Consider the following 21,357-nt stretch of genomic DNA (forward strand, 5'->3'; position numbering starts at 1 on the left):
CATTCCGCTTGGCCAGCCGGTACCCATCAGCTGCCTCAGGAGTCCCACAGGCCAAAGAGGCCTGATACGACTCCTTCTTCAGCTTGACGGCATCCCTTACAGCCGATGTCCACCAACGGGTGGAGGCACGGAACATGGTCCACTCAGACTCAATGTCCCCCGCCTTCCCCGGGACTGGGGTGAAGTTCTGCCGGAGGTGGGAGTTGAAACTCCTTCTGACAGGGGATTCTGCCAGGCGTTCCCAGCAGACCCTCACAATACGTTTGGGTCTGCCAGGTCAGGCCGGCATCTTCCCCCACCATCGGAGCCAACACACCACCAGGTGGTGATCGGTTGACAGCTGCGCCCCTCTCTTCACCCGAGTGTCCAAGACATCCGGCCGCAAGTCCGATGACACGACCACAAAGTCGATCATCGAACTGCTGCCTAGGGTGTCCTGGTGCCAAGTGCACGAATGGACACCCTTATGTCTGAACATGGTGTTCGTTATGAACAATCCATGACGAGCACAGAAGTCCAATAACAGAACACCACATGGGTTCTGATCGAGGGGGGGGGCGTTCCTCCCAATCACGCCCTTCCAGGTCTCACTGTCATTGCCCACGTGAGCATTGAAGTCCCCCAGCAGAACGATGGAGTCCCCAGTGGGAGCACTCTCCAGCACCCCCATCAAGGACTCCAAAAAGGGTGGGTACTCTGAACTACTGTTTGGTGCATAAGCACAAACAACAGTCAAGACCCGTCCCCCCACTCGAAGGCGGAGGGAGGCTACCCTCTCGTCCACCGCGGTGAACCCCAATGTACAGGCGCCAAGCCGGGGGCTATAAGTATACCCGCACCTGCTCGGCGTCTCTCGCCATGGGCAACTCTAGAGTGGAAGAGAGTCCAACCCCTCTCGAGAGAACTGGTACCAGAGCCCAAGCTGTGTGTGGAGGTGAGCCCGACTATATCTAGTCGGAACTTCTCAACCTCACACGCCAGTTAGGGCTGGTCTGATAATGAAGAATCCTTCACGCAATTAAAATTACTTTTAAAAAAAAGAAAAGTTTGCAGTAGTTAGAAATATTTTAATATGATCATATTATATTCAAAGAGTCAGTAATACAGTCTTCTATAAATTAATTCCTTATAAATAAAATAAATACTGATAATAAATAAATATATAACACCTTAGAAAACAGATCATAAATTAAGCAGTCAGAGACTGTAACATCCCGCAACTTACCCTGACGTTTTTCCAAGGTAGGTCAGGGTACCCTGAAAGTAGTACCTGACAAGTGCATAGCTTTGACCTTTTGGGGTAGGTCAAAACTATGTACTAGCTTTGACCATAGATCAAAGATAGTGCATTGGTAGATCAAAGCACTGTTACAATACATCACTGCTTTGAAGTGGGATGTAACAAAGGTATTCTAGAGTGCTATACTGCCTTCTAATTAAACTGAACCTTAATCCAAAGTCCTACAAGACACAAACACCAAAAATTTACACCAGAAAGCAATGTTTGTTTTCTTGGCACATGACAGACCCTTCCAGCTACTTACATTTTAATCAGTCAAAGAAAAAAATTTGAAACTGACAAGTACAGCCACAAAAAAGTTTGATTTTACAGTGATTTCAAAAAGCAATTGTGATTCTCTTCAAAACAAAGAAAAAACGTTAAATTTCGCAGGTGAAATTTCCAAAGTGCTCCACCCATTTTCTGGTGAAGTAGAGGATCCGGAGGCCAATCGTCTTCTTCTCGTAATCCGGTGCAGTCGTTACGTTTCTGCGGCAGTCGGTTTTTGACATGGTTTTTTTTTTACCTTTGCTGACTGCTGCTATGAACTGAGTCAGAAACAAGTGACTCTGTCTGCTGACACGCCTTAGTTTGATGGGATTGATGATCTTCGGCATGTGGTTCTCCAAATAATCTGTGATGGAGCAGATGGAGGTCTGGATTTCATCTTCAGATATTCCCTCCAGAGGCTCTGATTTGTATCCATTTGGTGACCTTCCAGCAAACATAATCTTTATCTAGGAAGGAAGTGGAGGTCATAAAGAAAAATCATGGAGCTCAGAGGTTGTAAGCTGTCATATGTTTTATTAACATCTGCAAAGTGTTGCTCCATCAATACTTTGTGGTATTCATTTCATGTTGTGTTACATAAATTAGCTTTTAAATGAAATCTTTAAACCGGTGTAAAGACATGACTGTGTTCTCCAGTGTCACTTTCAATGTGTCGCAAACTCACATAATCCATTTCAGCCTGCCATAGAGTACACATAGAAAAAGTCACATCTTTCAGGTTGCTTTGAAGTTCCTGTATTCCAGTTGGTTGTGAGGCGATGAAGAAAATGTCCATCATCAGAAAACAGGACAGGAGGACCTCTTCAGGAAGTTACACAAAAAACAAAATTGTGACATGCCAGAACGACAAGTCTACCAAAAGATCACATCGAAGCAGATTCAACTTCAATGTCAAAACTGATTTCACATAAAACACCTGGAACAGCATTTCTGTCAAAGCAGGAAGTATTCCTTGAGTTCTGATTAGAGGGAGAGTTGACGTTAGTCTGCAGCTATAAAGCTCATTTTACTTGTTATGCAGTATATCTGCAGACTTAGCCACCATAAGGAAATAAATTGTTGATAAAAAATATTAATATTTGACATATTTGTCTTAGTCATTTTCATTCATTCTAAAATCACAATATAATTATTAAGTTAATTTTACACAGATATACTGAGTGGTAAATTTGATTTTTAAATCATTTTCCTACTCTCTACATGTATGATTATATTATTACATTATTGTATGTATAATTTAATTTCTCTGAAGATGGCTTACCTTTAAAAAGAGACATGAGGTGATTTTTTTCTCTCTGCTGTAGACTTTAAATGCACCCAAACTGTCACGGTCTGAGGTTATATATCGAAACAGTGGATGTTTTTTTTCTTTGGGTGAATGACGCCTTTGTGTCATTATCATCAAAGAATCTGTCAGTAGGTTTTTTTCTGGTCACCTTTCACCTCAGTATATGGGGAAGGAACCGCAGATTAATCTGTGACATCTTCATGAGTTGAAAAATAAAGATAAACAATAAACTGTCAAGATCACTTTGTGGGTTTCCACACACGTCACAGAGGTATTCTAAAAATGATGTCATCAAAATTCACAAAGTTGTGATTCAAATATTTCCTCACTGATCATGATGCAACAGAATTTAAATACATCAATAAATCAAGATCCACACAAGTTGATGCATGAATTGACTGAATTGATTCAGTTCCTGATGTAAGGGTGATACGAATTAAAAATTAGTCACAGATGTCATTGCAACCCCTTAGCCATCGTGGAAATTTACTTTAGCACTCAGACCTCTAAGAAAAGAAAAGCGATTGTCACTTATGACATCATCACGTTAAGGAAATGGTGACTTCCTGTGAAGAAAATGTTTGGCTTGGATCCGTCTCTTAAGCCGCAAGTGACAGCAGTTACTTCCTTAACCCTGGAACCTTCTTCCTGACATGTGCCACACAGTACTGTTGTGAGTGCCATAAAAATGTGACTTTCTATGATGGAAGAAGAAGAAGAAATATACTTTATTTATCTCACATGAAGAAGTTAGTTTTTCCATTCATTTATTGATTATCATATATACAGTATATATCAATATATAACAAACACACACACACATATATATATATATATATGTGTGTGTGTGTGTGTGTGTGTACATACCCCTGAAACAGACACAAACACACACAAGGATACATACAGTACACACAGTGGGAGGTAGAGTTGCAGGCAGCTCCGACCAGGTGCGCACCCAAAGGAGCAGCTTGTAGGGGCGCGGTGCCCTGCTCAAGGGCACCTCAGTGGTTTTTGGGAGGTGGCACCTCCTGGACTGAGTTACTGCTGCCCCTAAAATGATGTGCGCTGCCCGGGAATCGAACCCGGGACGCAAGAATGGGAATCTTGCATGATACCACTACACCAGCTGCGCATGTGTGCGCACTTGCGTGCGCGCACTGTGTGCGTGTGTGTGTGAATATAAATATATAAGTATATATAAATATAACGTATATGTGGATCTTAAACCTTCAAAGCACCATTGTGCTTTGAAGGTTTAAGATGAAACTCTAAAGTATAAAAATAGTGCCTACAGGAATCCATAGTTTTTACATAACAGCATAAGTGTAAAGCACTCAAGCTTTGTCTGTTTCACCTACACAAATGCAGAACTCCTGATATTTTTTGTTGTTCCTAACGTGAGCTCCAACCGTTACCAGGCAACCGACAACAATTTGTAAATGGACACCAGGGTGGTTTCACCCTAAACACTGACCAAAGGCAATCTGACCGGACTCTGCATGCTTTTAGTTCCTGTGCTTCTCTGCCGTGTTACATAGGAACTGCTGAATGAGTTCAAACACGGTGTCTGCAGTCGTTGAGAAACTGATTCGACGTCTGTGTCTGAAGGACTTTCCCTGTGGACGTGGCAGCTGGGTGGGTGTCTATGTTGCATCAGTGTTTTCGAGAATATCTCCTCTATTTAGTACGTACGGCTGCAAACAATCAATCACTTTATATTTAATAAACTAATCAATATTGTAACTGATCTCAGAGACAGACAGCAGACTGCACAGATGAAGGTGAGACGGAGAACATAGATGCCCTGTTGAATCTGCTGACCTGCCCTCATTCCCCATGGACGTTTGATGGATCATGGAGTCCTCAGGCTGCGGCCCTCAGACGGATGGCTGTGCTCTCACCAGAGCGCCTGAACGATGACTTTATCTACAGTTTCTTTACGGCACTACGTATTGTGGACAAAGATGTGAGTATCCTTACTTTTTTACCCAGCTGACAAACATCAGATTTTAGAACAGGATTAGGATAAAAATGTGTTTATTATAGTGTTGTTCTTTAAGTGACACAAAAGACAACAGCGTTATCAATCCCTTGTGTTTTGATGTTTCCCAACAATCTGTATTTTTTTGTGTTCAGGTATCTGTCATTGATAAAGGCTTGTTAAAGTTCTCAAAGTTAGAGGAATTGGTGCTGAGTGCCAACAAAATCTCAGAAGTCTCTTTAGAAAACCTTCCCCGAACTTTGAAGGTGAGCAAATGTCTTTAAAGGGTTATTGATTATCATGAAGCAAAGAACACCGTTGTCTTTCATGCTTTCCATCACACAAAAAGTGATGTAATTTAGTAATATTGGCGTTGTTTGTTTGACTCTAAATATATATTGTTTTTAAAGATTTTGGAACTACGCGCCAACTGCTTGTCTGCTCTTGACAGTCTCACCCGCTGCCCTCCTCCTCACCTACATTACCTTGGCCTCGGTTCAAACAGTCTGCACTCTCAAGAACACATCTCTCATCTTACAGGAACACATTGGTTAGTGCACACAGCAACACAAGAAGTCAGCTGAATTCAGATTTAAGACACCATTCTGACAGTTTCTGTTTGTGAATGGTGACATATTTGGATGTTTTTTCCCCCTAACAATGCTGTGAACTGTTGATGACAGAGAGATGGTAGTAGACAAGAACCACATCTATTAAATGAGGTTTCAGCGGAAGCAGGAAAATTACACAACACTTGAATTTTGATATCATGGATAAGCATCATAGTGTTATGTTGAAGCTGAGAGAAACTGCTGGAAATTACCATAAGTGGAAGTAAAAGCATTTACATTTTATTTCAGTGTGGGAAAATGACATTTGAAAAAAATGCCTGTTGGAGTAAACTTTTACATCATTATGTGGATAAATCAAATAAGATTTAGAATAAATAAATTAACACAAATTTAGAAGAATGCAGATAGTGTCTATCTGGACAATGATGGTCATTCAAGAGAATGGCTATGCATTTTATTTTTCTAAACTTTTTTCAATTTTGGAAAGAAAAACAGAGTTTTCTATCCTCAGGCCTCAGCTTGTGTGTCTGGACCTGAGTGACTGTGGGTTTAAGGAGCATCCCCCCCTGCTGAAGGCCTTGAGTTCGCTCCCCGCCCTCAGGACGTTGATGTTGCAGGGAAATCCCCTCTCACTTGCCTCCTGCTACCCAGGGCTCACCGTGGACAGCCTCCCACGGCTTTCCTGTTTGGATGCTTCACGGATCTCCCCCGATGAAAGAAAGAGCTTCAGAGGCTTAGCCAAGAGGAGGGGTGAGATTGGGATTTTTTTTACTAGCAAATCTGAGTTTTCTAAAGGGCAATGGACATAACTCTGTTGTGTCATCCACTTCAAGAGCATGGTTATGATGAATGATATAATTTCCTTTATGCAGATCTGGTAATGGATCAGTCATCCGTCACAGTGAGCGTGGGCAGGTTGAGTGGAACCACAGACCCGTCTATGAGTGTGACTGAAAAAACTCCTGACTTCCAGTTTGTCACGTACAACTATTTCATCTCATATGAAATCCTTAGTAATAAAAATTACAATGAACAGGTGACGTATCCTTTGACATGTTATGACGTTTTTAATTTTAATTTTGTAACTGAAAATAATTGTCTCTATAACAGTGTAAAAATAAATAAATGATAATAAAGCTTGTCATGAAATACTACTCACACATAAAAGTACAGTTTATTAATGTTGTTTGTTAATGCACTTTTTTTCTGTCTCTTGTTTCCTGGCAGAAATTTAAAAGCGAGTCTGAATTTGACGGTCATTTGAGAGAAGAAGTGCTCAAAGACACTGACCTCCAATCAAATGAAACTTGTCATAAAGAAATGCTGAAAGCAGACACATGTGATTCGAGGGCGGATACAGAGAACACCTTTCATGACACAACACAAGGTAATCACGCTTCCAGATCTGCACAGCTTCTGTGGCTACAAGAGTAATGCATTAACGATTAAAAGATGATGGGAAAGGATAAACGTAAATTGACTTGGGTTTTCTTTGCATTGCATGCATTGTGGTGCTCCAAGCAAGGAAGCGATTCCGGTATATTTGTTTCACAAGAATTTACAGTAAATTCATTTTCCTGCTGAAGCCAGACTGATCACTATCATCCTTTTTGTCTAAATTAGCTGTAAATTATGTGGAACTGTGTGCTTCTGAGTAGCTGAAAGTTATATAGTTATTGGCATGTAATTTCAATTTAACACTGTTAGCTGTGTTTTTTTCTGGTGATCATATCAACAGAGATTACATACAGCACAGCAAAGCTGATGTGGTCGGAATGTATGGACTTCAGTGATGCACAAACGTTCACCGTTAGTGATCTAGGAGCCTTAAAGAGATTCCTTAATCTGGGTCTTCATCTGAGAATAGAAGAAGAGAAGGTACAGAAAATAAGATGTGGACAACATTTACACACAAAATATGTCTGGACTCATATCCTGGTGTTTGAAATTTCAGGTCTTGTTACGGGCTGCAGCTTCTGAAGATGAAGCATCAGCCAAAACCAGCAAAACCCCCAAAGAAAGTAAAGGGAAGAAGGGGAAAGAGGTGAATAATTTATCTAGATAGATATAGATATTGATAGTACTGAATATATATTATAGCATGAATGACCATTTATTAATCTGATTTAGTCATTAAATCATTCATTTAATTGATTAGCTGCTATTCAGAGTGTAACATTGATGATTTTTGGCACTTTTTGTAGTCTGCAAACAAATCTGGTTCGAGTAAAGAAAAGTCTAAAGACAAACAGAAGACATCAGTACCAGAGGTTCACAGCTCCAGCACAAGAATCCTTGGCTCTGTCCATGTCCCCCTGCAAGATCTGGTCAAAAGTGGGCAACATGTTGATGTCCTCTGTAACTTTGGTGCTTTGCAAACTGAATTTGAGATGGAAGCTGCTCCTGCAATAGAAAAGGTGTGTTTACGTGCTAAACAGGTGTTTACATGAACTGGTATGAAGCATAAAAGTGGGAGGCGTCAGCTCACCTCCGGAGCACTGCCAAAGAGCCCTCACAAGCTGCTCATTTGTGGAGCCCGCCACTCTACCTCCCCCTGCATGCTTACAGAACCCCCCTGTGTGTGGTTGTGTGTATTACAGGGGCCTGTACACACTAATATACTGTACATGCATGTGATTGGCTGACATACTACAGTGTGATTCTTAATTTCCCTTCGAGGATTATAACAGTATATAACATTAAAATTTAAAAAAAAGAAAAGAAAAAAAGAAAATCAATATTTAAAATGGTCAGTGGAATTTGTAGTTTATAAAATAATTATTATTCACTGCCAGATGTGTAATTAACTCACCTACAGGAACACGGAAAGAAAATGAAAGTAAAGAACAAGGAAGATAAGGACTCAAAAAGCAGACAAACCAATGATACTCGAGAAAAAAGGACATCTCCCTCAAAAGGTTATCTAATTGTTTGCATAACTGCACCTAATGATTGATGGATTGATTGATTGACTGATGATTTACAGATTGATTGTAATGTGTTTTTGACATAAATGTATTCTGAATGTTTGTCATTGTCTGTAGCCAAAGGAAGGGGAGGTGAGGAATGTGCTGATGATGACGTCACAGACGACCCTGAGTCCGACCAGCCGGAGCCAGTGATCGTGGAGTTGAGGGTGGAGCTGCAGAGATGGTCGCCTGCATCTGAAGCTGGCCAACAGCAGCTCTGACAGCAAACTTTCAAACAGCTTTCATTACTTTTCACAAAAGAAAGATTAGAAGTTAAGCCATGCTTACTTTTTAAAACTAGAATCATTTGCAGTTTGTCTTGCTCTGTGCTCCTGACATGCATCCCTCCAAACTAGTATTAACCAGGTTACATTTCGGCTTTGACTTCAATTCATGGGTTAATCAGTGCTATCAACTGTCTGTCACAACAAAAAACAAGTAGCTAGGCAGTCAGAGACTGCAACATCCCACGACACACCTGAATTCAAAATTTTACCCTGACCTATTTTACTAGGTCAGACCCATTTAATAAAAGACCCATGATCCAACATGTAACTGGTGCATTCTATTTGTCATGAGGTTTCAGAGATGTGTACCTAAAGAGGTATAAAAGTGAAAACGTGACACTGACCTAGTTTTTCCAAGGTCAAGGTTGTGATCTAATTTTCACTAGCTTTGATCTACGGTCTTACACTGGCCTTCTCCCTCCCATCTTTCTAATCCAGTTCCTGAGTGTATAAAAGTTTAGATCTGACCTTGACCTAGTTTTCTTGAGGTTATCATCTTCTTTTCATCCCCTTTGCCGCCCGAGTAATGTGATTTTTGTCTCTTTGGTGCACAGACTAATGGACGAACACACAAACACTGACAATTACATCACCGCTTTGAAGAGGGATGTAACAAGAAACTGCCACACGTACTGTGTGTGTACTGTGAGCCTCTAATTGAGAAAAGTAGACTGAACAATAAACAAACGTTTAATTTTTATTTCATTTATTTTCATACTGATAATCAAGACACTTTTGAGGACATACACGAGTCTTTCATCGTTTCATACAGAAATTATTTCCATAAAGCCCCTTTCAATAGAAGTGAGGCTTGAAAGCAAGCATGAAGTGCTTGAAATTTAACCGCTTGTTTCTTGCCAATCATTCAGCAGTTCCTTCAAGAGGAGCATAAAAAGTTCATATTAAAGCTGAAAACCTGCTCCGCTGCAGGCAGGAGTGAGCGAAAATCTCCCCGTCATTAACCCACACAAAATTACACACATACTATCAAACCTTTAAAGAGTACATAGTATTTCCTGGGATAAAAAAATAAAGTATAGCTCACCTTTTTTTTTCTTCTGAAAACTGACATTAATGTTCGATGAAGTAATTTACAGTTTCAAATTACATCTTGTATGATACTACATTACCTTTGTAATTCCCCGAGGAGCTGTGCAAACGACGTTCAGATATTGATAAATTAAGGGATCTGAAGACAGTCTCTCGAAAGGAGACATCCACCCAAGGTTTTCTCAATCACATCAACCCAGGATATCAAACACTTTTCATCCAAAGTCATTCACAAATAGAACTTGTCAACTGCCACGTCTTGTTGTTAATGGAGTTCTGAATATTGAAAAGAGATTCTCAGGAGACCTTTCTCCTTTAAAAGCGACTGGCGTGGATAGTAAAGACGCTTGGCAAAAACAAGCACATTAAATGCACACATTCAACAAATCAAACCCCAAAAACACTGCATAAATCGACATTGATGTGCAAATATAGTGATTGTGCGAACGAGGGTGATATAGGCTTTAAAAGGTCTGGTCGTCATTACAGGAGTCGGTCCAGTGGCCAAAGACCTCACAGATGTCGCAGTAGGGCCGTTCTTCGCCCTTATTGCCGTGGTAGGTGGTGTGTGGAGGGGAATCGGGCATCTGCATTTGTGTTGGACAATCCTCTGTTTCATGGAGGTCAAAACAGTCACAAATGTCACAGAACATCCTGGGGGGAGGCTTCTTCTTCACTGGTTCCTGGTCATGGCTGCAGAGGAAAGAGAAGTAGTTCTGTATGAAAGACTTGCAACTGGTGATTAAAAGAAAAAATATTTTGCAGGCATTCCTTTACAGGAAGTCTGCCCTACAAATGAGACATACCTGTCGTAATTATCCAGATCACTCGGTTTATTTCCATTTAAGGAGGCAGCAGCCATTTTTTCTAATTTGTCCTTGAGTTCCTCATTTTTCCTCTGGAGGTCAACAATGACAGAATTCAGGAACTCAATCTGTAAAGGAGAACCATGAGTTGAGTCAGTGCTGCTACTGACGAAAGAAAATGTGTTAATTTAATGATCTTATTGAACTTTTAAATATCGATATAGTCTCCTTATGAATCAGACTCAATTCTAAGAAAAGGGCTACAGATAGTAATGACATCGCTCTTCTGTATAGCCCCTCCAAAACATTAACCCCCTCTGTGAGTCAAAGCCAAAGACAAATCAAAGTCAGAGAAGCACTTGATGAATGTCTTGCTGACTAATAGATCTTTAATAGACCTGACATCTGCTTGGCATCTACAGTATATGATAGATGGGGATTTTCCAAGAATTGTAGCAGAAAGTTTAACAAATGCTAAACTTATTTAGACATGAAGCTTGATTTGTCTTTGGAAGTGAGCCTCAAGTTTTCTAATGTGCAGTGTGAACACAAAAGCCACAGGGAAAGTGACAAACATGCACAGGACGAGCTCATGAAAAACATTAACAAACCGCTGCCTGATGGTTGCGTAGCATTGCCAACATCAGAGACATGGCAGAGAAGAGAAGTCGGGGTTTAAGAAGAAGAAGGAAAAAAATGAGATTCAAATTAGGAGCCACTTAACAGCCAGAAAATCCACTCAAATCATCACAAACAATGAGAATACAGTATAACATCTTAAAGTGAACAGAGGCTGGAGGTTCAAAGTGTCAGCGACAACAATCAGGACACGCTGCGGGTGAAACGCTCCAATAAAATGACGACACTGACTCAGGAGTTGTGTCGTCACTCTTGTGTGTCAAAAGCTTCATAAAATTTCAAATTTTCAAATGTATAAAAGCTTCACCTCTGAAAACACATTATACTGTAACAGTTACATGAATCAGCAGTAAACTAAATATGGAGTCTACTGCTACATCAGGAAGATTTGTTATTAAATGTCAGACAAATCTGCAAACACAATTCAGTAAAACTGTTTCCATTCAACCGCCCAAAATATGATGACAATGTTCATTAGATCAAATCAGCATTGAATTAAATTCTGTGGGCAAGAGTAAGAAAACACTTTTACACTGAATGCATGACAGATCCTTAACCTACGCAGGCCAACGACAAGTAATCCTCAAGTTACAAACCTGACTCTCTGCAGTCTCCTTATCCTCCCTTAGCTGGTCCAACACTGCATCACCTGGCAGGCAGGAGTAGAACAGGTTTCATTTTATTTTTGAGGGCACTTCTAACAGAATAGACCAGAGATGGTAACTGTGATCATGAGCTAAGCCCACTCTTACCTGAGGTCTTGCTGATTGTATCAGTCCCTGTAACTGAGGCCTTCTCCAACCTCTGAACACATTCCTGTAAATGTGCCTTGTCCTGTTCCAAGGTCTGGATTGTAACCTGCAGTGTTTTAACTGAGGCACTTTCACCACGCAGCATCGCCAGCTTTGAAGAAAACAACCTAAAGGTTACATTTGTTCCTCTAAAAACATGAAAACACCCGATCACAATTTATTACCACCAGAATACAAGTACAAATTCAGTTTCAGCCTTTGTCCCGGGGAAAGAGAAGTTCACAGAGTACAGTATGTTACCCACTATTAGGCGCACCTAAAAGCCTTCAAATATCTCAAAAACCGACAGTGCGCCTTATAATCCATTGCGTGTTATACATAAAAAAGATTTAAAATAGGCTGTTTATTGAAGGTGCTCCTTATAGTGTGGAAAATCGTGTACATAACCTCTCATGTAATTTTTTGGGGTTACTGATAGTAACAGGAAATGGGAGAGAGAGTGGTGTCGCTGAGTGGGAATTGTGTCCACAGCCACCAGGAGGCCTCTTGTACACCACTGAACTATCTGCACGCCCCCTTTATGCATTTTAAAGTATGAAATTATAAAAGATTAGAATCTGGAAGAAGAAATGTGTCACCAGGTTTTTACTGGCATCAGGGCTCACCTGCTCACAACCTCGACAAGATTATTTGTATGTCAGCTCAAAATGAAAGCTGGCCTACAATGACATCCTGTTAGAACACGAAGTGAACAGATACACTAAAAGGTCCACTCCTTGTTTGACTTACGTCTGATGTATAGGGATTTTCCAGCTCTAATAAGAACCAATGCCAAAGTTACAGTACTTAAGGGTCTTGAAGTGCGTTGCCAGTACCGGAGATACTTGACATCATTTCAGATGGAAGTTGCAACAAATGCATGAAATTTGTGCTTCTTTTATGGTCATAAAATATATTTTTGTGCATGCTAAAATCTTGACTTACTTTTTTAGCAAGCTCAGTAAGAAGAAGCTCAAGAAGCTGCCATAACTAATGACATTAAGATCATACCATTATTAACCATTAGAAATTATATTCTCACCTCGCTCCTCAGGTTTTCTACTTGTTGGTCCTTGTCTGAAATTAAGGCATTGTTTTTATGAATCGACTGCTGCAGGCTGGCCTTCTCCTTGTCAAACTGCTTCTTCAAGTTGCTCTCACTATCAAACATACAAAAGTAAATAAATATCCAAGACAAAAATTACAATCATTCCAGACTGAGAACAACTGTCCAACAATTCACCAAACGAGCCTCAAACTATTAACTTGAGATTTGGGACCAAGACAGAAATTTCTTAAGTGTGAAGAGTCATACAGAAAATTATGAAGCATTTTAGGCAAATTATTTGTTATACTTTCAGTGCAGACATGTCACTGTGTGAACTGTGTGAATCAGAGCAAGGTGGTAAAAAAACACCCCAAATACAAAAAAAAAAAAAAAAAAAAGGATATAAGTAATATATTTTTATTTGATCATTACATGTCCATTCAACAAACACATTCAGCCTTATATTTATAGTTTTGGTGGGATGTGTGGATGGGGGTGGAGGTGGGGATGACCATGCTACTGTTGCATTTTTGTGCTGTGTCGTGGCAACAAATACAGTATGTTGGTTGTTTCTCGACCATTTTTAATGTATTTATAAGTAGGGCTGTCAGTTAAACATGTTAATTAGATTATTTAATTACGCTACACACGGTGGCGCAGTGGTTAGGGATGTCGCCTCACAACATGGCGGGTCTGGGTTCGAGTCTGCTCTGTGCGGAGTTTGCATGCTCTCCCCGTGTCTGCGTTGGTTCTCTCCGGGTTCTCTGGCTTCCTCCCTCCTCCAAAAGCATGCGCTTCAGGTTGATTGGCCGGTCCCAAATTGCCCGTAGGAGTGCGTGAGTGTGTGTGTGTGTGCGTGGTTGTCCGACTTTGTGTGGCTCCGCGGTGCACTGGCGTCGTGCCCGGAGTGTCCCCCGCCTCATGCCCCATGTCAGCTGAGTAAGGCTCCAGCTCCCCGTGACCCGCTACGGCGGATGAAGCAGTAGAAAATGAGTGAATGAATTACGCTGTAGATTAACGCTATAAAAATTAATTATTTGTGAGTGGCAAGTCAATGCGCAAGCATTTTAAATTTGGCCCATTGAGTGACCCGTAGGCTGCAGTGACGTCACTTCGTACCTCCGCCACTAGTCAAAAGCAGAGTGACTGACAACAGATATGGACACGACACAGGAGAGCGAGGCAAGCCCACTCGGACCTTTGGGCGGAAAGTTTATTTATAGAAAGAACAAAGACGGGACCATCAACAAAAACGCAGTGATTAGTACCTTTTGTAAAAGAGAATTTTCATATCACCGAAGCAGCTCCAGCCTAACGTATCATTTAAATGCAAAACATGTCAAGGACACAGAGTTGTCTGTTGTCAGTTCCTGTAATGTTAGCTTACCCTTTTAAAGGAAAAGCCTGTTGGCATCTTGCTATTTATTTGCCTTATTCAGAGGCATGTTATACAATTCATTTTGAATTGCTGTATTGAGTCAGCTTTAGTATTCATTTTGATTGAGAGTCTGCTATCTGAGACTCAGCCTTATTCTATTTCTGGATTTTATTTATTTTATTTAACTTTATTCATATTGCATTTTTGAGAAATGCACCTGGTCTAATTGGTTTGCTGATGTGCTTGGCCTTTTTTCTTTTGAATTTCATTTATATAATTTCACTTAACCAATAAAAATGTGGATTTCAAATCTTCTCTTCTTGGTACATTCTACTGATTAGTCATGAACTACAATTTTGCAATGTCCCAGAATTCAAATTCCTGCCGTTAGCAGGTATGAGATTAAAATGCGATTAATTAAATTAATCAATTACAAATCCTGTCATTACCGTATTAGCCCGAATATAAGACGACCCTAATTATAAGACAACCCCCTCTTTTTCAAGACTCAAGTTTGAAAAAAGACTTTTTCAACACCAAATTTAATTTTTATACAGAAAATAATTACAGTAAATCTGAAACAAATGATTATAACAATATATTCGAGAGAAAAAGCATGTTATTTTGCCTTATTTAAATCATGCAAAAACTGTCTATCACATCGTAGTATCTGAACATTTGAAGAACATATGTAGTTTGCATCACAACTTCTCCTCAGCTGCCGGTTAACCTGGCCGATATTCGACCCATTTTTCTCCAGATTGTCGCCACGTTTCTCCATTTTCTGTTATCTCTTCTCTTATTTTCTTCTCTTTTCTTTCTGACCGCTATTTTTATTTTTCTTCTTCGTGCTATCTATTCTTATTTTTCCTTCTTCGTGACAGGGGTTCGCTTTGGCCTGGGGAATTAAGTTCAGCATTTGCTTTAAAGATATCTGGCGCCATCTAGCGTTGTGAATGGGTAAAATGTCTAGACACCGAATGTAAGACGACCCCCGCTTTTTCAGTCTTATTTCAATGCAAAAAACACCATCTTATATTCGGGCTAATACGGTAATTAGATTAATTTTATTAATCGCCTGACAGCACTAATTATAACACAAATAAATTGCAATCTGCTACTGCTCTGATTGATATAATGTACTACCCACTTCAGAAACATGACAAACTCACTGTATCCACACACGTAATGTGATCATATTAAAATATGTACTCCATCACATGAGGATGACTGACATCAATAACAATAAAGTACCTGAAAGCATTACTTGGCAGGCTTTGAAAGAAAAGAACACAGAGAAATACAATTCACACACATAAACAATTGTGCTTGTTTAAGCAGGTTTTTTAAAATATTGAATGTGTGGATATCAAACTCACTAACCTCTGCTTCATCTCATCCACCTGCTTCTTGAGTTTGGAGTGCTCGCCCTTCAGCTTGGAAAAAAAAAGTTGAAATCCAATCAAGCTTAACAGATCAACAGCTGTAATACAATGATTGAAACGTGCAGGTTTATTTTAAAAACAGTGATATAAAGGGTTGTACCTTCACAAGATTACTCTGGCCTTTGTGTTCTTTTTCCATCTCCTGAGTTAGCTTGTTGTTTTGATCTTGCAGCATCTGAAGGGACTGCGTCTTCACTGAATCCGACTCTTTGAGCTCCTCACTGAATAAATGAAAGAAAAGATTAGAATGAGATTCTGGGAACTCATCTGGACATCATACCATTAACCTGCAGCCAAACTGAAGAATATACCCACATTTCCTGGCACAGAGTCTTAATCCGCTCGGTCTCTGTGCAAAGTTGCTCTTTGGATACATTCAGATCTGCTAGGTGCATGGAATTCTCTTTCATCAATTTTTTCAGCTGAAAATTAAGAAAAATGTATTTGTTTCATTTCTTTCCATTTTTCAAAAATATTACTCAATGAAATGTAAATTTGACATTGTTCTCGCTTTTACTATTTTCTCATTAACAAAACCTCTTACCTGGGTTTCCATCTCTTTCTTGGAATTCTTTAGTTCTTCTAGCAAAGACTGGGTTTCATCCTTTTCCCGCATCAAACTGTTTTTTTCTTTTGTCAGCTGTTCAAAAGCCTCTGCAGTCTTATCAGAGGCCTCTGTTGCCTATACGGTGCAGGACAATATTATTTGCAAATATTTTCCAGCAACTATTGCCTAACATGAAAATTAAGATCATCAACCAACCACAAATCAGAGTTATAAATCTGTAGGAACTCTGATGAAGCTTTTCATAATGCATCATTTACCTTCAACCAATTATCTTTTTTAAATATCAAATAATTACGAGCATGCTTCATGAGTAAGCATCTTAGATATTAATTTAAGTCCATTTTTCAAAGTTCATTGCAAGTTTCAAGTACATTCTGGTTGATTGCCATAAATTTCATGAAGGAAGAAAATAATTAGTACATAGTCTAAAATTGTCTACCCCCTGTGGCCTCAGAACGGATACCGACAACTCATTACCCATCAAATTGTGTTTTTTTTCTATCCTTTACATAAATATATGAGATGTAATGTTATTTCATCGTTTCATCCTCACATCTACTTTTTGTATCTGAGTGTAACTAAGTGCAATAATATAGTCAAATATAATCGAAATATCAATCAGATGGCAAGCAAGATAAAGATCTCTTTGGACCTGTCATCAAAATCCCAGAATCGTTTCACCTAAAGGTCAGCTCACGTTATAAGCCCACAGGAAAAGGCTGGGAGCTAATGCTAGTTAACAGCAGTTAGTAAATGGAAGATGAAAGTTAAGACACAAAGAAAAACGAAAGGGGAAAGGGAAATGAACCAGCAAGCATGCAGTGAGTAGGAGACGTAGCCCCCGCCACTCTAGGGTACATGTGACAGTGATTACTAGTAGAAGTGGAATACCTCAAGCTGCTTAGAAAAGGCATTTTTTAGTTGGGACTCGAGCTGCCTGATTTGCCGGGTGGCTTCATCTCTCTCCGACTGCAGGGCATCCTTCTGAGCCGTTAGATTTGCTAGGCTGGTGGAAATCTCTTTTTGTGCAATGGCAGAAGCCGATACCTCCTCAACAGCATTTTTATACTGCTTTTCCAAAAGTTCTTTATCAGTTTGTAGACTTTTGACATCATCATCTAGCTGTTTCTGGCTACACTGCAACTTCTCTACCTCTTGGAGGAGCCTTGAGCGTTCCTTAATGATACTGTCTTCACTTGTGTGGAGAGAAGAAATGTCCTGCTCCAGTTTACACTGTCCAGCTAAAAGGTCCTCTTTCTCTGTGGTCAGAGCCAGATTTTTTTTGCCCATCTCTTCTAGCTCAGACAATAGCCGTTCCTTGTCTTCTTTCAGCAGACTTGTTTCTTCTTGTTGCTGCTTCACTTGTGTTTTCAATGCCTCTATATCCATTATAGACGACTTATTTTGCTCAATAACATTCTTAAGCTGAGAAGAAATGTCTTGGTGTTCTTGTCTAGCTTTGGAAAGTGTTTTCTGCAGCTCCTCAATTTGTTTGCAAAGACCCTCTTTGTCAGACATCTCTTTATTCCTTTCACTTGTTTCAGTCTGCAGCTGGGATTCAAGAAGGCGCTTGGACTCTGACACAGATTCAGTCTGGCATCTCAATTCCTGGATCTCCTTAAGCAGCCCTTGGTTCTCTTTCTCTAACGATTGAGCTTTCTCGTCAGCTTGACTTCGCAACAACTGAAAATTCTGACAATCTTTTGTAAGGTTATCAATCTGTTGAGCTAATTCTAAACTGCGCTTATCAAAATCATTTTTTAATTTACTCTGCTCTTGATCGAGTTTGATTTTGCCCTTTTCAAGAAATTCTATATCAGACTTATGTTTCTGAAGTTTATTTTGAAGGCTAGTTTTTTCTTGTTTCAAAGAAGTATTCTCTGCTACAATCTCATCTTTTACAAGTCTGGTTTCCTGAAGCATTGCTGCTAAGTGAGACTTCTCTTGAATCAAGAGAGCATTATCCCTGGAGTAACAATCTAACTGGTCTCTGGTAGTCTGGACATCACCAGTCAACTTATCTCGCTCAAGAGACAGTGCATTTTTCTCAGATACGGCTTTTGTGTACATTTCTTCCAATTCTCCTTTCTCTCCTGCCAAACTCTCAAAATCCATTTTCTGCTGCTCTAGCGCTGATTCTAGACTCATCTTGTCTTTTCGTAGAGTATGTACAGTCATCTCTGATTCAGAATTCTGAAGGGAAAATGTTTGCTTTGTTTGCTCAAACGAAGATAACGCTTCTTTCAACTTTTCCTCAGACTGAGACAGATGTTGTGTGGACACTTTGAGCTTCCCTTTTAACTCTTCTATCTCTTTAAAGAGCTCTTCTTTCTCGTGACTGGCCTTTCTTTGGATTGCAAGCAAGTCTTCTTTCTCCTGCAGCAGGTGAACTCTCTCAGAATCAGTTATTTGATTGCTTGTCTTGAACTCTTCCAGCATTTGTGTCAGGCTCTTTTTTGAAGCTTCAAGTTCTTCGCATTCACAGACAACATTTTCCAGTTCTTTCTTTGTATTGCTGAGCTTATTCTGAAGTTCATCGTTTACTGTCTCCAGGCTCTTTTTATCCTGCACAATAGCACAGATTTCAGAGGATAGCTCCACCTTCTCTTTGGTTAACGTTTCTGTGAGGCCCTGCAGTTGGGTGTTCTTCATTGTAAGATCTTCTTTTTCCAAGTTCAAGGACTTAACTTTCGCTTGCAACTCAGCATTCTTCGCATCAAGAGATTTTTTGGATTTTCTAGCAGAATCTTGCTCTAAAATTAGATTGTCCTTTTCACACGTGAGTTGTGACCTGCTTTCATTGAGGTCATCCTCAAGACGTTTCCTGTCTTTGCAGACCTTTTCATAATCTTCTAGTAGTTTCTCCTTTTCAGCCTGTATCTGCTGGATGTCCTGTTGATGCTTTAGGAGCTCCTCAATTTGGGCTTGCTGTTCACATTTAGCATCCTTGAGATTTTTGTTTTCACAGTTGACTTCCTGCAGGAGATTTCTGAGATTCTCCAAATCATTTTTCAATGAAAGCTTGTCTTCATTTGAAAGCTTGTCGATGGCAAGCAGTTTCTCTGTATTTTTTGAAAGTTCATCTCTGGCTATAAGCAGTTCTTTATTCTTCACTGAAAGTTCCTGGTTTTCAGTCTCAAGGGCAGAGAGTTTAGTCTGTAAATCTGAAAGCATTGTCTTCACATTTTCTTTCTCGGCCTTAACATCCTCACTTTCCTTGCCCATATTGTCCAGATCTAGAGACTGCTTTTCCAGTTTTTTTGACAAATGTTCAACGTCATGCTTGTAGGAATGAAGCTCAGCAGAAAGACACTGGGAAAATGAAGTTGAAAGAAAAAAGGTTGGGGAATATACATGGGGTAAACTAAGATGAATCCAAAAATAAACCAAGCAGATAAGAACTAAAGTGATATGCAATTGGACAGGTTAAGCTGCAGAAGCATCAAAAACAGCAAAATATCACACCACAGGTTACATCATGATTTTTATGAATGCTAAGGCAGAACATTTTCACTTTATTCTTTAACACTTTAAGTGTAGAGTAAAACAATTTGACCAGCATGCAGTACAGTGAAAAAGTACCAGATGTGCTCCTGATTTTTGTGACTGTTGGATTTTCAAATTAAATTTAACATAAAACAACCTGAGTCAACACATAATACAATCTCAACTTTACTTGAGACAAGAAGGTTATCCATATTTGGCTTCTTAGATAATTAATCCAAACAAAAGTAGGACAGTGGCTACTTCTAGTGGCTCTGGTACTTCACAGATCGACAGTAAAATGTATTATTGACAAATGGAGACGATTTTTATAAAAAGACCTGTGCCAGAAGTGGTCGACCTTCCACAATTTCACCAAGAGCAAGGCAGAAGTTCATCAGGAACGTCCCAAAAAACATCCATACACAACATCCAAGAAACGGCAGGCCTCTTTTACCTCAATAAAAGATGGGCTTCATGGCTTCAGTATTCAAAATTCACTGCAAACCCACATAAATATTTAAGCTCATTGGACTTTTGCCACTTTTGCCAATCCTTGTGACCCTCAGACTGTTTGAAGGAATATGGCCTAATGGGAAAAAGTTCTCCGCGTTCACTGTCGTCGCGCTTCCTGCCTTTCGCCTATAACTCAGCTGGGATAGGCTCTAGTAACCCCCATGAGCCACAAAAGCGGTTTGGGAGATGAATGAATGAATAAAGGTGTAAGAAGTTAAACCGTCTTGAAGACAGGAGTTCTATTACATGTTATGTCAACTGAACAGAGCATTGCACAAACAGAAAATTACACCTAGAGTTGAGCAGAAGGTGAAGTTGGTGGCAGGAAATGTGGCAATGCTTTTCTGCTTCAAGCCAAGGACAGTTTAGGACTGTCTGTTTTCAGCTCTCAAGGAGAAATTCAGATGGAGAATGTCTGGTTATTAGAAGATCAAATACATCTTGCTGATGCAGCAAACGGCAATCGACCATAAAAGTATGTCCACTTCTAAGGGTGGAATAGTTAAAATCCAGAACTGAGACACTGAAGTAGTGGGACCTGAAAAGACCTGTTCATGCTTGCAAAGAGAACCATAATTATGTCAAAGACTGATCTCAAGTTATCAAAAGTATTTACATCTGTTGATACTGGTGTAACCATCAAGTGCAGACCCAAACACACAGCTTTCTCAACTGGTATTTTAGGTGTTCGATAACATTGTTGTATATTTGTCAAGTTGTTTTTGGTTTGTGTTAAATTTTGTTTGAAAATCTGGCACAGTTTAGTCTGAGATAAGATGTCAATAAATATCAACAGAAAAATACCTGCTGCTGTAAAGTGAAAATGTTCTACTTGGACCAATGCAAGCAGGGGTTCACTTGATATTTCATTCTTACACACCTAATTTGAGATGTATTAAAAATCAAAAGATATATAAGATTCAACTTGAACTCAACTTACTTCTTACACAATACATAAAAATCTGT

The 21,357-nt window shown here is 39.7% G+C and overlaps 2 protein-coding genes and 1 non-coding gene across 5 annotated transcripts in view; 1 reads left to right on the forward strand and 2 right to left on the reverse strand.

Annotated features, from left to right (window-relative positions):
- Positions 1-3,919: 3,919 nt before the first annotated feature.
- trnag-ccc (transfer RNA glycine (anticodon CCC)) lies at positions 3,920-3,990 on the reverse strand. The gene has a single exon. It is a non-coding gene; the product is annotated as a tRNA-Gly (tRNA).
- Positions 3,991-4,374: 384 nt separating this feature from the next.
- On the forward strand, positions 4,375-9,261 carry LOC137592986 (leucine-rich repeat-containing protein 43-like). The gene is made up of 12 exons (XM_068311529.1): positions 4,375-4,493; positions 4,612-4,824; positions 4,995-5,105; positions 5,250-5,389; positions 5,923-6,161; positions 6,284-6,447; positions 6,639-6,798; positions 7,150-7,289; positions 7,366-7,455; positions 7,616-7,828; positions 8,230-8,329; positions 8,456-9,261. Exons 1-12 carry the CDS (start codon positions 4,407-4,409, stop codon positions 8,599-8,601), a joined length of 1,803 nt encoding a protein of 600 aa, XP_068167630.1. The 5' UTR covers positions 4,375-4,406; the 3' UTR covers positions 8,602-9,261.
- A 95-nt stretch (positions 9,262-9,356) lies between these two features.
- clip1a (CAP-GLY domain containing linker protein 1a) overlaps positions 9,357-21,357 on the reverse strand; it is a 28,988-nt gene continuing 16,987 nt past the window's right edge. For 2 of the 3 annotated variants that reach the window (XM_068310125.1, XM_068310123.1), the window contains 11 exons: positions 17,284-19,704; positions 16,369-16,506; positions 16,140-16,246; positions 15,925-16,045; positions 15,763-15,815; positions 15,634-15,654; positions 12,996-13,113; positions 11,915-12,065; positions 11,759-11,811; positions 10,524-10,651; positions 9,357-10,410 (listed from right to left, as the gene is read on the reverse strand). In XM_068310125.1, coding sequence (XP_068166226.1) covers positions 10,182-10,410; positions 10,524-10,651; positions 11,759-11,811; positions 11,915-12,065; positions 12,996-13,113; positions 15,634-15,654; positions 15,763-15,815; positions 15,925-16,045; positions 16,140-16,246; positions 16,369-16,506; positions 17,284-19,704 — 3,540 coding nt within the window. In that variant the 3' untranslated portion in view covers positions 9,357-10,181. The remainder of the gene's footprint in view (positions 10,411-10,523; positions 10,652-11,758; positions 11,812-11,914; positions 12,066-12,995; positions 13,114-15,633; positions 15,655-15,762; positions 15,816-15,924; positions 16,046-16,139; positions 16,247-16,368; positions 16,507-17,283; positions 19,705-21,357) is intronic. The other variant, XM_068310124.1, reaches the window with a different exon arrangement.

This window comes from Antennarius striatus, chromosome 3 (genome assembly GCF_040054535.1).
Source record: "Antennarius striatus isolate MH-2024 chromosome 3, ASM4005453v1, whole genome shotgun sequence".
NCBI lineage: Eukaryota > Metazoa > Chordata > Actinopteri > Lophiiformes > Antennariidae > Antennarius > Antennarius striatus.